A 13,211-nucleotide genomic window follows, 5' to 3' on the forward strand; every position below is an offset into this window, starting at 1 on the left:
CGTTTTAAAATATTGAGTTGTTGAAGTTTTCTATGTATTTCAGAGGTATCAGATATGTCAGGGCATTTAACAGTGCAGGAACACACACGGAGTGACGTGTTTCCTTCTTGCCCAGCCCCGTGCTCCAAGGGGAGCTGGCTCCACGTGACTTCCAGGCCTGTCTTAGGTATACCAGGGCGAACAGGTACTTGTACCCCATGCTCTGTCATGAGGTTCCGTCACTTCCTCAGAAACTCATGTGGGCATGCCTCCCAGGTTCAATAGTGCATGTTGGGGCCTAAAAGATCCTGAAGGATGGTGTTCCAACCCTCTGAGGCACTGGTTCATAGGATGCCTGACTCTGCATGGGTGCCCGGAGGAGGGGAAAAGCAACGTACGGATCAACCATTTATCTAGCCCTAGTGTATGCAAACAAGGTCACCTCCATCCAAGTTCTGTTTCAGTTCTCAAGTAACACCACCACCCCACCACCACCCCACCACCCCACTCCTTATGGTGGTTGGGAGCGTGAGCCCTCTGCCCCCTGAGAGGGCCCCGCATTCTGTGCCAGCACTTCCACCCCATTGGGTTCAGGTAGGTCCCCACTCTCCGGGTGGAACATGGTCCGTTCGTACTTGTCTCAGATCCCTTTAGCAAGGGGTCAGGCATTGCCAGGGGCCAGGTTATGGCCATGAGGCAGGAGTGGAAGTCTATAGGATGGCTTCTGGGAGAGTTTCCTTCCGAGGGAAAAGCGAGGGCTCCTAAAGGAAATCCACACCCAATCCTAAATGTTTGCCTCAGGCCCTCCCCTCCTGCCTTAGATCCTCTCTTAGGAGGAAATGTTGTCTGGACCCCATAGGCATCTTGCAATTGTGAGACAACAGCAGAGTGGGCACTATGTTGGCCCAGATGGTGTGTGTGGATGCTGTACTGTGGGGCCGCTGGTCTCTGCATGCCTTGGCAATAAGCAGTAAATGTACTAATGGTGTAAATGGACCACAGCCAACTTTCTGTTGCATGAATACCAAGACAGTGCATGCTGCTAGTGTCACTGGGTGCGTCTGACTCCTGCGACTCTGTGTACCACGGAACAAAGCACTGCCCCATCCTGCCCATGCTCACCATTGCTGTTATATTTGAGCCCATGTACAGCCACCGTATCAACCCATCTTACTGAAGGTCTTCCTCTTTCACTGACCTTCTCTTTGAGCAAGTATGACATCCTTTTTCTCTCCTGACAAGTGTGTGAGCCAAAGTCTCACCATGCCTGCTTCTCGGGAGCATTCTGGCTGTTAAATCTCTGGGGAGTCCATGTCTTGGCCAACACCATTCAAAGGCATCCATTCTTCTGAGGTCTTTTGCATTCGCTGTCCAGCTTTCACATGAATATGAGGCATTGGACGTACCATGATTTGGACAGGCACATCTTGGTCCTCCAAGTGGCATCCTTGCCCTTCGACACTGGTCTGGTGCAGGGGATCTTCCCAATGCAATATGTTGTTTGATTTCCTGGCTGCTGCTTCCTTACACATTGATTGTGGATCCAAGCAAGAGGACATCCTTGACAACATCAACCTTTTCTCCGTCTGCCATGGCGTTAACTATTGGTCCAGTTGTGAGGAATTTATTTTGTTTTTATATTGAGCTGTCCTCCATAATAAAGGCCGCAGTCTGTCACCTTCCTCAGCAGGTGCTTCACGTCCTCCTCATTTTCAGCAAGCAGTGTTATGTCATCAGCCTATGAAAGGCTGTTCATAAGATTTCCTCCCATCCTGATGCTGCGCTGTTTTCCTAGAGTCTAGTTTCTCAGATTATTTGCTCAGTGTACATACTGGATAAGTATTGTTTAAGGATGTAACCCTGACCCACATCTTTCTGATTTTAGACTACGTAGTAGTCCTTCGTTGTTACCATCTCACCCTGTCTAAAATGACACGGGGACAACAACATAGTAACTGCAAATGTGGGTGAGGATGTGCATAGACTGGACTCTTGCCTACTGCTTCCATGAGCATTGATTTTGGATCCCAGCAAGACAAAATCATTGACAACTTCAATCTCTTTTTTCTTTCTCCTTTATCACAATGGTATCTACGGGTGCAGTTGTGAGGATGTTGGTCTTCTTTACATTGAGTTGTTATCCATTCTGAAGGCGACAATCCTTGATCTTCATCAGTAAGTGCTTCAAGTCCTCCTCACTTTCAGCAAGCAAGGTTGTGTCATATGCGTATGACACATTGTTTCTAAGCCTTCTTCCAATCTTGATGTCACATTCTTCTTTGTATAATCCAGCTTCTCTGATGACATGCTCAGGATACAAATTGAGTATTATTATTATTCACAGAAACAATAAAAATTTTAACAGCCTAAAAAAAACTCCTTCATTGGAATAACAGATGAGTAAAATGTGGTACATACATACAATACTGTTACATAGACATGAAGAACAATGATGAGTCTGCAAAGCATAACATAAATGGATCTGGAAGCCATTATGCAGAATGCAATAAGTCAGTCACTCAAAGACAAATACTGTATGACCCCACTTTTATGAGAGGACAAGAATAGATTCATATACAGAGACTAATGTTGTATTAGTCTGGGTAGGCTAGAGAAACAAATTCATAAGCATTCATATGTGTGTAAAAGAGAACTTTATATCAAAGAGTAATTGTATATTCAGAAACCATCCCAGCCCAGTCCACAGCAAGTCCTTAAGTCTGATATTAGCCCATCTGTCCGATTCCAGTCTATAATTTCCTCTTCAGACTCATGCAACACATGCAATGACGCCAAATGCAGGAAGGTCACAGGCCAGTGGGTGGAAAGTCTTGTGGATCCAGTGGCAGTGGAAGCATCTCGGTGCTGGTGTGGGTCTCCACGTGGCTCCTCCAGCTCCAGGTGTCTGGCTGCATCAGTGAAGCTCCATGTGGTTTGTCAGCAGGAAGACGAAGCAGTGAATATGAGTCGGGCCTCCAGTGAGCTGTTTAGCTCTGTCGCACCTCCAAATGAGGTCATCAAGCTGTGACCTGATTGATAGGCTAAACTCCACCCCTTCACTTTTAATAGTCTGAAGTTGACACCAAATTATGTAACTACCACATATGGTAACTCTATAGCTGCCAAATGCTTTCCATTAGTGATTGCATCATTTTACATTCCCAACTGCAGTGCATGAGATTGCCTGTTTCTTCCCATCGTTGTCAGCACTTGTGATTTTCTTTAGCAGATCCTGAAGACTCTGAACGAGATATTCAGAAACGACAACACTCTCTTACAAGGGCTCTTAGACAAAACAAAACATGGGGTGAGGGGTGTAGGGAGGAAATAGCAGGTTAGTCTTGGAGGTGGCCCCTGTGGGTGCTACCATGGCCTGGTTCTTTGCACTGCTGGGCAGGCTAGGATTACTTCCAGTAGTCCCTCATTCATAAAATGCTACAATGCCAAACAAGCAGGGTTAGCCTGACCCTAGACAAAAGAGCAATTGTTGTCTCACTGAGGAAGATAGCGTAAACTTCCCACCCCAATTCGTTCATTAGAATCTGCTGGGGGTGACATGAGCAACCGAGCCCCAATGGAGCGCATCCATTTATAATCATGGAGTCAGCTAATATTATTATTGATCAAAGCACAGCCCTAAAGCCTGCGAGTGACTGCAAAGCTGTGCTGGATTTCAGAGTTCTGTTCGTAGGGAATAGACCCCGGTGGTGGCTGCCACCCCAAAGTAAGGAATTGGAGCCCAGAGATCATCGAGGTGACGGCTCTGTCTTGCAGGGTCGCTGGGAGTCTGCGTCTAGAGAGGGCAACTGGTTGGCTTGTTTGTCTGATTCCTCGGGGATCGAAGTTCTAGTTCTTCTTACATCATCTTCCTTTGAGTGTCTGGTCAACAAGGATGGCCTGTCCTTCCTCATTCGGGGTCAGGACCTCCTAAGATTGCCTTACAGGGGATCCCGCGCCCGTGATCAAACACACCCTTCACCAGGCCTCAGTGAGGTCAGGGAAATTCCGTTTGCTAGCCTCCACCCCTAGGTGACAGCTCCCGGCTTCTCTCCTGCTCCCCGCAAACCTTAGTCTCCAGACACCCTAGGTCAGGGCTAGGCTCCATCATCGGCCCTTCGAAAGATTGGCATCCAAGCCCTGACCCTCCCACTGTCGCCAGCAGAGCCCTCGGTCCCCACTCGTGGAGCTGCACCGGCAGCGGCGAGACCTGCTGCGCAGCGCCTGCAAGCGGCACACGCGGCGCCAACGGCTGCTGCAGCCCCAGGACCTGCGGCACGTGCTGGTGGACGACGCCCGCGGCCTGCTCTACTGCGCCGTGCCCCAGGCGGCGGGCACCGCCTGGCAGCGCGTCCTGCTGGGGCTGAGGTCGCCGCCGGGAGGCGCCGCGCCGCGCCGCCTGCCCTCGCTGGCCGACTTCAGCCCCGCCGAGGTGAACCGGCGCCTGAACGCCTACCTGGCCTTCCTGTTCGTGCGCGAGCCCTTCGAGCGCCTGGCGGCCGCCTACCGCAACGAGTGGACGCGGCCCGGGGCCCGGCCGACCCCGCATCGCCCGCGGCCCGGCGCCGCCTCCGAGCGACCGGCCCGCGGGCCCCGCGTGCGCTTCGCCGCCCGGTTCCTGGCCTCGGTGCTGGAGCTGCGCGCGCGGCGCGGGCAGCCCCGCGATGCGCCCTGGCAGCGCGCCCACGCACTGTGCCACCCGTGCCGCCTGCGCTACGACGTGGTGGGCAAGTTCGAGACGCTGGCAGAGGATGCCGCTTTCGTGCTGGGCCTGCTGGGCGCCGGGGGCCTCTCGTTCCCCGTTCCTGTCCCCGAGGCCCAGGCGGCCGCCGCGCGTGCCCAGGCGGCCCGCCTCTTCGGCGACATCAGCCCTTTCTACCAGAGGCGCCTCTTGGACCTTTATAAGATGGACTTCCTGCTCTTCAACTACTCCACCCCGTCCTACCTGCGCCTGCCCTAGTGGGGTGGGCCTGGCGGCTGGCACCCTGCATGGCATGAGCCTCTGGTGGTGCTGACGCTTGGGGGCAGGGAACTCATACCTGGTTGGGTTGAGGTGCAACAGGCCCCTCCCTCCGCCCCAAGGACCACCACCACCCACCCACACCAACAGGTGACTTTGTGCCTCTGTGCCTGTTCACTTTGCATACTCCAGGTGGCATACACCTACCTCCCCAGGACCCTGGGTGGATCGGGGTTCTGTAAGCACGTGTTTTACGTTGTGAGGGAGGTTGATCAACTCCATCCTTGGGGCAACAAGACATGCTGCTGAGACCTGGCTGAGTGTGTGTAGCCCATTGCCACATCTGGGCCCACCTCCTCCGCCTTGGCGGGGACAACCTGGACCAAGAGAGAAGCCCTCCTTGGACAGGAGCGTAAGTCCAGCTGCCCCCCCCCCAGGCTGGGCTCACTGTGGATCCTGCAGCCCATCACAGAGTGGCCTATCCCAGATGGCTGCCTGGGCCCCAACCTTGACCCCACCCTACACCTGACCTAGCTGCCAGGTCGTTAAGGTGTGTCAGCAGAGGCCAGGCTAAAATATAATAGCAACTTCCGGGGGACCTAGGAGAGCTGGGGATGCCTGTGTATGAAATAAATGCAACGTTGCTTGTTCCTGTGAGTGTCTCTGCTTCCTGAGGCCAGGTGCTATGGGCAGGGGGCTGTGTCATCTTGGACCATTCACGCATCTCTGATCTCCCGTTTCCAAGGGTAGGTATGATGGCTGATGAGACGCTAGGTCCGTTTCACAGCAGTCAAAAAAAATGTGACGGGAATGGGAAGGGCAGGGGGCCTATCTGGGAGTGGGAAAGTCTGGCTCTAAGGGCAGCAAGGACAGTTTTTGGGGAAAAAAAATCTAAATTTTAGCTCTGGCAGATGCCAGAGGATCCCAACAGATGTGTCTTGTGTTTCCCACCCCTTAGACCTGTGTGCGTACCTATGTGTGTGATCAATAAAATATCAAGACTGGAGAGAATGAGGAGGGCGCGCCTCAGTTTTTCTGTTTTACAAAGATTTATTTAAATTATCCAGAGGTTTCCCCTTATATCCTGTGATCAGACACAAAGCAGAGGTAAGGCAGCGGAGTAGGGCTGAGGTCAACCACCAGCTGTGAATGCCCTAAGGGTCAGGAACTTGGTTATAATGCTGTGCTGTGCGCGCGTGCGCACACACACATGGTCTTGCTCGTGTGGCCCTCCTGCCTCAGGTGCCCTTTTCCCCAGTTCCATCCTCGGGTCCTCCCTCCTTGGGACCTGCCAGGTGCTCCTCTCAACGCCAATCTTGTGTCCTTCCATAGCCCACAAAGGATCAGTGTCCATAGCCCACAATGGATAAGTGGCCAGCCTCTCTGGGCCTGGGAAGGGACGGAGGTCTTGCCACAATCTGGGTGCCCTTCCATAGCCAGAGAAACAGGAAACTCGGAATCTTCGGACCCTTGGTCCCCACTCCTGAAGCAGGCTTGAGCAGGTAGAAACAAGGGACCATGTGACTTCTTAGCACCAGGTGCGCACACCTATGCCCTGGGTCTCCATCTTTGTCCTCAGCACCGGGGCCTCCCCAGCACACGTGGGTGTTCACGTGTGATGACCTTACCTCCCAGGCTCAGTTGCTACTCACTCACTTGGAGGATCCGGAGACCTTTAGTCTGTGCGCCTCACCACTTCTCTCACTCCGCCGTTCTAAGATCCCTCGCTCCCACATTCTCAGGCGGGACTCATCAGCTGCTGTGGCCCACATCCGCCCAGATGCTCCACCAAGGTGTCTCACAAGGTCAGTGGGCATCCTCTCACTCAGGCCCACCTGAGTGGCCCACTCAGTCCCTCCGGCATTCACACATTTGTACCACACGGCTCATGCAGCATGCTTCCTCTTGGGAAGCAAGGACCCAACTCTTCCTCCAAGCGGAGAGCCTGGGAGCACCGGTGTTCAGTGGTGCTCAGACATGAGTCCCTAGCTGCACGGCACCACATGGGGGCAGCTCTGGATGCTGCATCCGCTCTGGAGGTTCCACTACTGCTCCTCAGGGGTGCTGCCTGCTCTGGAAGCCCCCGTCCCAATTTCCCAGTGGTACAGGCTGACCACTACTCCTGGCCATCCAAAGGCCAGAACTTAGCACACCAGGCAGCATGTGTTTGTATAAAACCCTCTAGCGGGGCAGGGAGAAGCTGCTTTTCCAGTTCTCACTGGATTTATAGCAGGTATTTGGGTGGAACATTACTGTGAGAGCTAGGCTTTATGTCCACTTGGGTGGACCAGGATTCTCAGTGGTTTGGCCATTGCGATCTCCACCAGAATGTGATCTAACATAATCAACTCCATCATGGGATCTGCTATGAGCCAGGTCCTTGCCCTGATGATACTTCCTCAGGGATATCATCTGAAACTACCAGATAGTGCCCTACTTGGTACTGAAGTAGAGCTGAGGAGAGCTTCATTTCTTGGCTGCACTGGGCCCCCTATCTGTCGCATCAACCTCTGGTTCTTAACAGCTCACCATATTGCCTACCTACCATGGGAGCTATTGCCTGCAGCTCCTGTGAGCCATCAGAACTTGCCAGCCTTGGATTCATATGACTCGTCCAGCCACCGGCCCGATGTGTCTGCGGTCTTCCTGATTCATCTTCCTGCTTCCTGGTCTATCCGTCCTGGCAGCTGCATGGTTCAAGATGAGCCTTCAGCTTAACAACTGCCCGGTGGACTTGAATTCAACTGAACTTACCTGCTCCCACAACAGTGTGAGCCCCTTTTCTTGATATAAGCTTCTATTTGCCTATATAAGCATCGCTGGGTTTGCTTCTCCAGAGGACCAAGCCTAACACAGTTCCGATCATCTGTTGAGTTCCTTCCTTTCCCATTCCCAGATCACGCTGGTCAGCACTCTATCTCCCAGGGGACATTGGAGGAGTGGGCATGCGGTTTTGTTTTTTATCTGTTTTTTATTAAGAAAATGTTTCCCAGGGCTTTTGTAGTTACGTTTCTGTTTCGCTTTCCATTTTGTGACTTTGTCTCCCAGGCAACTTTCTGAGAGGTATAATCCAGAGTTTTTTGGTTTGGGGCTAAAAAAACGTCCCTGGTTCCTTCAAAGTGGCACGATATTATATGTTCTTCCATTTCAGAATTTCAACTGACAGCGACTGAGGCCCTCAGCAATTGGGCAGAACGGCTCAAAGCTGCCCCGACCGACTCAAATCATGTCACCAGCACACTTGCAGGCACTAGCAGGCATCATTAAGGTGGCGGCACAGCTGCCACTCACTGACATGTTTGTTCTGTGTCCGTCATGTTGTGGGCCGGAATCTAGTCTTCTTGTGCTGCCCACCGGAAAGTGAGACAGGGAGGGATAATTCTGATTCTAACCCACTTCCCTCTGGCATTAGCTCTTTCTGGGTAGGATGCCCTGACAGGCTCTCCCTGTAGGTATCTGCAGGTCTTCTGAGGCTGCCTCGGACCACAGAATCTGGTTTGAAACACAGGGGAGGGAGCTGGGGATGTGAGAAAATTAACACCTGCAAGAAGCCCATAACTACTGTCTGATGAAGTTGTCAGACAAACATCCCATCTTTTTCCCTTCGGGTGCAATGCACTGAGGCATGTTGTACACAGTGTTCCTCACTCCCCTCCCCCTCCCGACCCCTAGGACTGAGCTCTCGGTGCTCTTGGCATAACCAGTAGCATGGCATATTTCTTGGTTTCTTCAATTCCCTGTCTCCTTTCTCAGACTGGAGCTCCCCCCATCTCCCAAATAAGCAATTTCCTTCACATCCTTGTCTCTGAACCTAAATGAGCCCAGAGGGACAACCGGCATGCTGCTTTGATTTCACTAGTCCTTGAACAATATGCAACTAAGTTCCTTTAGATCTTTTACCACTATAATGCCACTGTGATTACTCACTAACGGACACGTGTGGATGACTGTCGGAGAAAGTCCCGTGGAGGAGTCATTGGGTCAGACCTTGTAAACTTTGAAACTGTCTCCTTGTTCTAGAGCGTTTGCACCAATGTATCTTCCCAACCCGCTGCAAAGGAGGAGTTCTGTTTTTAACCAAAAGGTCATGCCTTCCTCCCATTCCACCCTTGACCCACAGATCCACGTTCCCTTGAACACTTAAATCTGCCACTGAGATGTGCCTCACTGAAACTGAGCTCAGAGTTTTGGGTCAAGAAAAGGCCCTGGTGGCCAACATCGTTAGTGTTCATGAAGTTTCCAGAGAGAAGAATGTTGCCAGTTGCTACTCTATTCTTCGAAACTTCCATGGTTGCCTTGTTCTCTGTAAAGAAGTTTGCAACGTGCAACTTCTGACTGGGTTTTTTGAGGGTATTAAGTGCATATGATGAAGTAAAAGTGCTGGACAGAAAATTCCAGCAACTTGGGAAGACAAATTAATGTGCTATAACAAAAAATGTGCAAAGGCCTGGAGTCAGAAATCCAAATATTAAGAATGCACTCAATCATTGAAGAAAAGTCAAGCCCTGAGTTGACATATTGAAGGATTCTAATAGCAAAAATACTGAATGATCCAGGAAACATCAAAAGAATTTGAAAGGAATACATAGAGAACTGGTCAACATTCAGCCATTTCAAGAGGTAGCAGGTGATCAAGAACTGATGGTCCTGAAGGAAGAAGTCCAACCTGCACTGAAGGCATTAGTGCAAAACAAAGTTCCAGGAATTGATAGAATGACAACTGAAATATTTCAACCAGCCAATGAAGCACTGGAAGCGTGCTGTAAGATGCCACTGAGTTAGCTCTGACCCATAGCAACCCGATGCACAATAGAACGTGACACTGCCCAGTTTGCACCATTCTCACCATGCACTCATCTCTCAGTAACAAGAAGAGATTTTTTTTTTGGTCCTATTTCAAAGAAAAGTGATGCAACCTAGTGGGAAAATTATAAAACATTATCGTTAATGTCACATGCAGAGCCATTGACTGGTCTCCTAGGGCTGTCACCAGGATGGAACAGCGCACAGGAAGCACTTGGCACACTCCTGGCCCCAAGGAAGGCCACAAACACACAGTTTTGCATTCATTCGTGCAATTCTTATCAGCTGTACACCTGCTCACACATCATGCTCATACCCTCCTTGCTGTGCCTCTCATGAGAGAATTTTAGGATCTACAATCAGCCACTCCCTTGTTTTCCCCAATCTGAATCACACTGCTTCCTCTATGAGGGATGCTTTTCCCCCTGGTCCTGGTATGTCTGCAACACCTCCTCATCTTTTCAGTCTGAGTTCAGGCATTACCTTTGGCTTGGACCCCTGAGCACACCGTGATCACAATGTCACTGTCCTCCTCCTGCCTTGCCCAGTCTGTCAGTAACCCTGGTCAGGGGTCCATGAACACGGAAAAAGCTAAGCCACAAGGCTCCACAGCTTTTCAGCTCAAGCATCATTGTAACTGATCCAGCGACCCCTATTGACTTGTTCCAGAAAAGAACATAAGTCTTTCTGGCTCCTTTCTACCTACAGAAAATTTGAGAAGGCTCACACAAGAATTTGACCATATTTTAAAAGTTAATTCTCATTTCAAAGTTGTTTTTTATATTACAAAGGATAGAAATTAGACATACGATAGTGTGTTTTTAAAACTATGAAATACTTCCAACAGACAACAGAGTCGGAGGGAACAGAGTCGTGCTCCCACTTACCCACCTCAGTCCCAGTCATTAAGATTCTCTGTTCTTGTTTCTTTTTCTCCACCCTGAACTTCTGCTACATTTCCCCCTTTTCTTGTTGTAGCTGATGTTTGTTTTCAGTAGAACTTTGAGACCAATCTAGTCTAGAAAATCTTTACTTAATGCTATTTTTTGGTCAAGGTTTACACCGCAAATTAGGTTCTCATTTAACAATTCCTACACAAAGTGTTTGCTATCATTGGTTACAATTTTTTGCAGTGTGTCAACATTCTCATTCATGTTTGTTTTGTTTCCAGCAATAGAACTTTATTGTTCCTGTGCTCTTTTATCTTTAGAAGAATTATCATCAATTTGGTCCTTAGTGTAGTCGTCATAGGTGGTGCTGTTATTGTTAGGTGCCATCAAGTCAGTTGTGACCCACAGTGACCCCCATGCACAACAGAAACACTGCCCGGTCCTGCACCATCCTCACAATTGCTGTGTGAGCCTGAGGTAGGTAGTTTATTATGCCAACCTGGCCGATAAACACGTGGGAGTAATTGAAGGGTAGAGAGATAAATGGTTTGGCGAGCCTCGCCTTTTTTGCCTCTTGCTCTTTGGTCATCGGATCAGTGTGAGGCTGCCTTGCTTGTTCTGTGCCTCCATTTGCAAGCTACACTACCTGTGGGACACCTAACCCATGAACTGTTGCTGTAATTTGAGCTTCCTTCAAGACCTGCTTTGCCACACCACTGGAATTTACATCTCTTGAGCTGGGGACTGTCGGACTCTGTCATCTGGCTGACTGTTGGTGACCTGCCTTGCTGTTTGCTGCCTGTGCCCGGATAGCCCGAATTGCTCTACAGAGGACTACCCAGCGGCCCTCAAGACTTGAAGGATTGCCAGTGTCTCACAACTGTCTCAGGGGAGTGAGTTGCACTGAGCCATTTGTACTGCTTTATAATTTAATTGTTTATTTCTTATGTTAGACATCTGTATAAATATATATAAAATTATTAGCATTCTGGTTTTATTTCTCTAAAGAACCCTAACAGTCCATTGTTGCAGCCCCCGGGTCAACCCCTATCATTGAAAGTCTTCCTTTTTTGCTACCCTTCTACTTTACCAAGCATGGTAGCCTTTTCCAAGGGCTGTTCTTTTCTGAGAGCATGCTGTTCTTTACGAACAGAAATCCTGGGTAACGTTTTTCTTGATAAGCCAATATATTATTTAATCAGAAGATAGCCTTGGGGGATAGTTTTGGTCCAAAATGTATGGAGTATCTTAGGTAGACAATCTCAGGGGAGTCCTCTAGTCTCAGCCATCCGAGTACATCTGAATTTTAAAAAATCATTTTATTGGGGGCTCGTACAACGCTTATCACAATCCATACATCCATCCATTGTGTCAAGCACATTTGCACATTTGTTGCCATCATCATTCTCAAAATATCTGCTTTCCACTTGAGCCCCTGGCATTAGCTCATTTTTTCCAGTACATCTGAATTTTTAAATTCTCATTCTTTCTACATTTGTATCCCCTCTATCAGGATCTATTTATCATGACCCTGATCAGAGCAGTTGACATTGGTAGTCAAACATCATCTGGTTCTTCCTGTCTTGAGCTCTTGAAGGTTATTAGCCTTGTAGACTCGTTTCTTCTCGGAGTGTTTGGCTTCCCTTTGTCTCCCCTGCCGCAGACAAGAAGGGATCCACAGCTGAATCTTGGATGGCTACTCAAGTTTTTAAGATCCTGGAGGCATTACTCCTTAAGCTAAGATGTAAAACATGAACTTTATGAACTACAGTATGCCAATTAATCAAATTGTCCACAAGACTGTCCTAAGGCTTCAAATCCTTTAAACTCCCGTGAGGTGACAGATTATGTCTCAGAGTGTTTGTAAATGCGTTGCCTATGTGCTTTATTATGTAACAAGTATATGTATGCGTACACATGACATATGTAGATATGCATACACCTATAACATATACATGGATACATGTATATACATATGACATGCTAAACCTGTACCTAGATCAAGAGGCAGTCATTGGGAAAGAACAATAGAATAGTATATAGTTTAAAATCTTGACAGGTGTGCGTCACAATTGTATCCTTTCGTCATACTTATCCAATCTGTATGCTGAGCAAACAGTCCAAGAAGCTAGGCTGTATGAAGAAGAATTTGGTCTCAGGCTTATTGATGAGGACTTGAGACACTTGCTGATGAAGATCAAAGGTCGAAGTCTTCAGTACGGATTGAAACTCAGTGTTAAGAAAACCAAAACCCTCACAGCCGGATTGATAGACGTCAGGACACACAGAGGAAAGACTGAACTTCTCCAGGATTTCATTTCTCTTGAATCCCAAATCAATAATTGTGGAGTCAAAACATCAAATGATATCTGGGAAAATCTAGTGTAAAAGACCTCTTTAAAGTGTTAAGTAGCAAAGATAGCTTTGAGGACGAACGTGTGCCTGCCCAAGCCATGGCATTTTCAATCATTTCCTGTGCATGTGAAAGCTGGACCATGAATCGAGAAGGCTGGAGAACTGACACATGTGAATTATGGTGGCAAAGAAGTACATGGACTGTCAACTTAAACAAACCCATTTTG

The 13,211-nt window shown here is 49.0% G+C and overlaps 1 protein-coding gene across 1 annotated transcript in view; it reads left to right on the top strand.

Moving 5' to 3' along the window:
• CHST13 (carbohydrate sulfotransferase 13) overlaps positions 1–5,586 on the top strand; it is a 29,148-nt gene extending 23,562 nt beyond the window's left edge. Inside the window, exon 3 of the mRNA XM_075550794.1 lies at positions 4,142–5,586. Within this exon, the coding sequence (XP_075406909.1) occupies positions 4,142–4,936 (795 nt within the window). The 3' untranslated portion in view covers positions 4,937–5,586. The remainder of the gene's footprint in view (positions 1–4,141) is intronic.
• The last annotated feature ends 7,625 nt before the right edge of the window (positions 5,587–13,211 follow it).

This window comes from Tenrec ecaudatus, chromosome 5 (assembly GCF_050624435.1).
Source record: "Tenrec ecaudatus isolate mTenEca1 chromosome 5, mTenEca1.hap1, whole genome shotgun sequence".
In the NCBI taxonomy this organism is placed as follows: domain Eukaryota; kingdom Metazoa; phylum Chordata; class Mammalia; order Afrosoricida; family Tenrecidae; genus Tenrec; species Tenrec ecaudatus.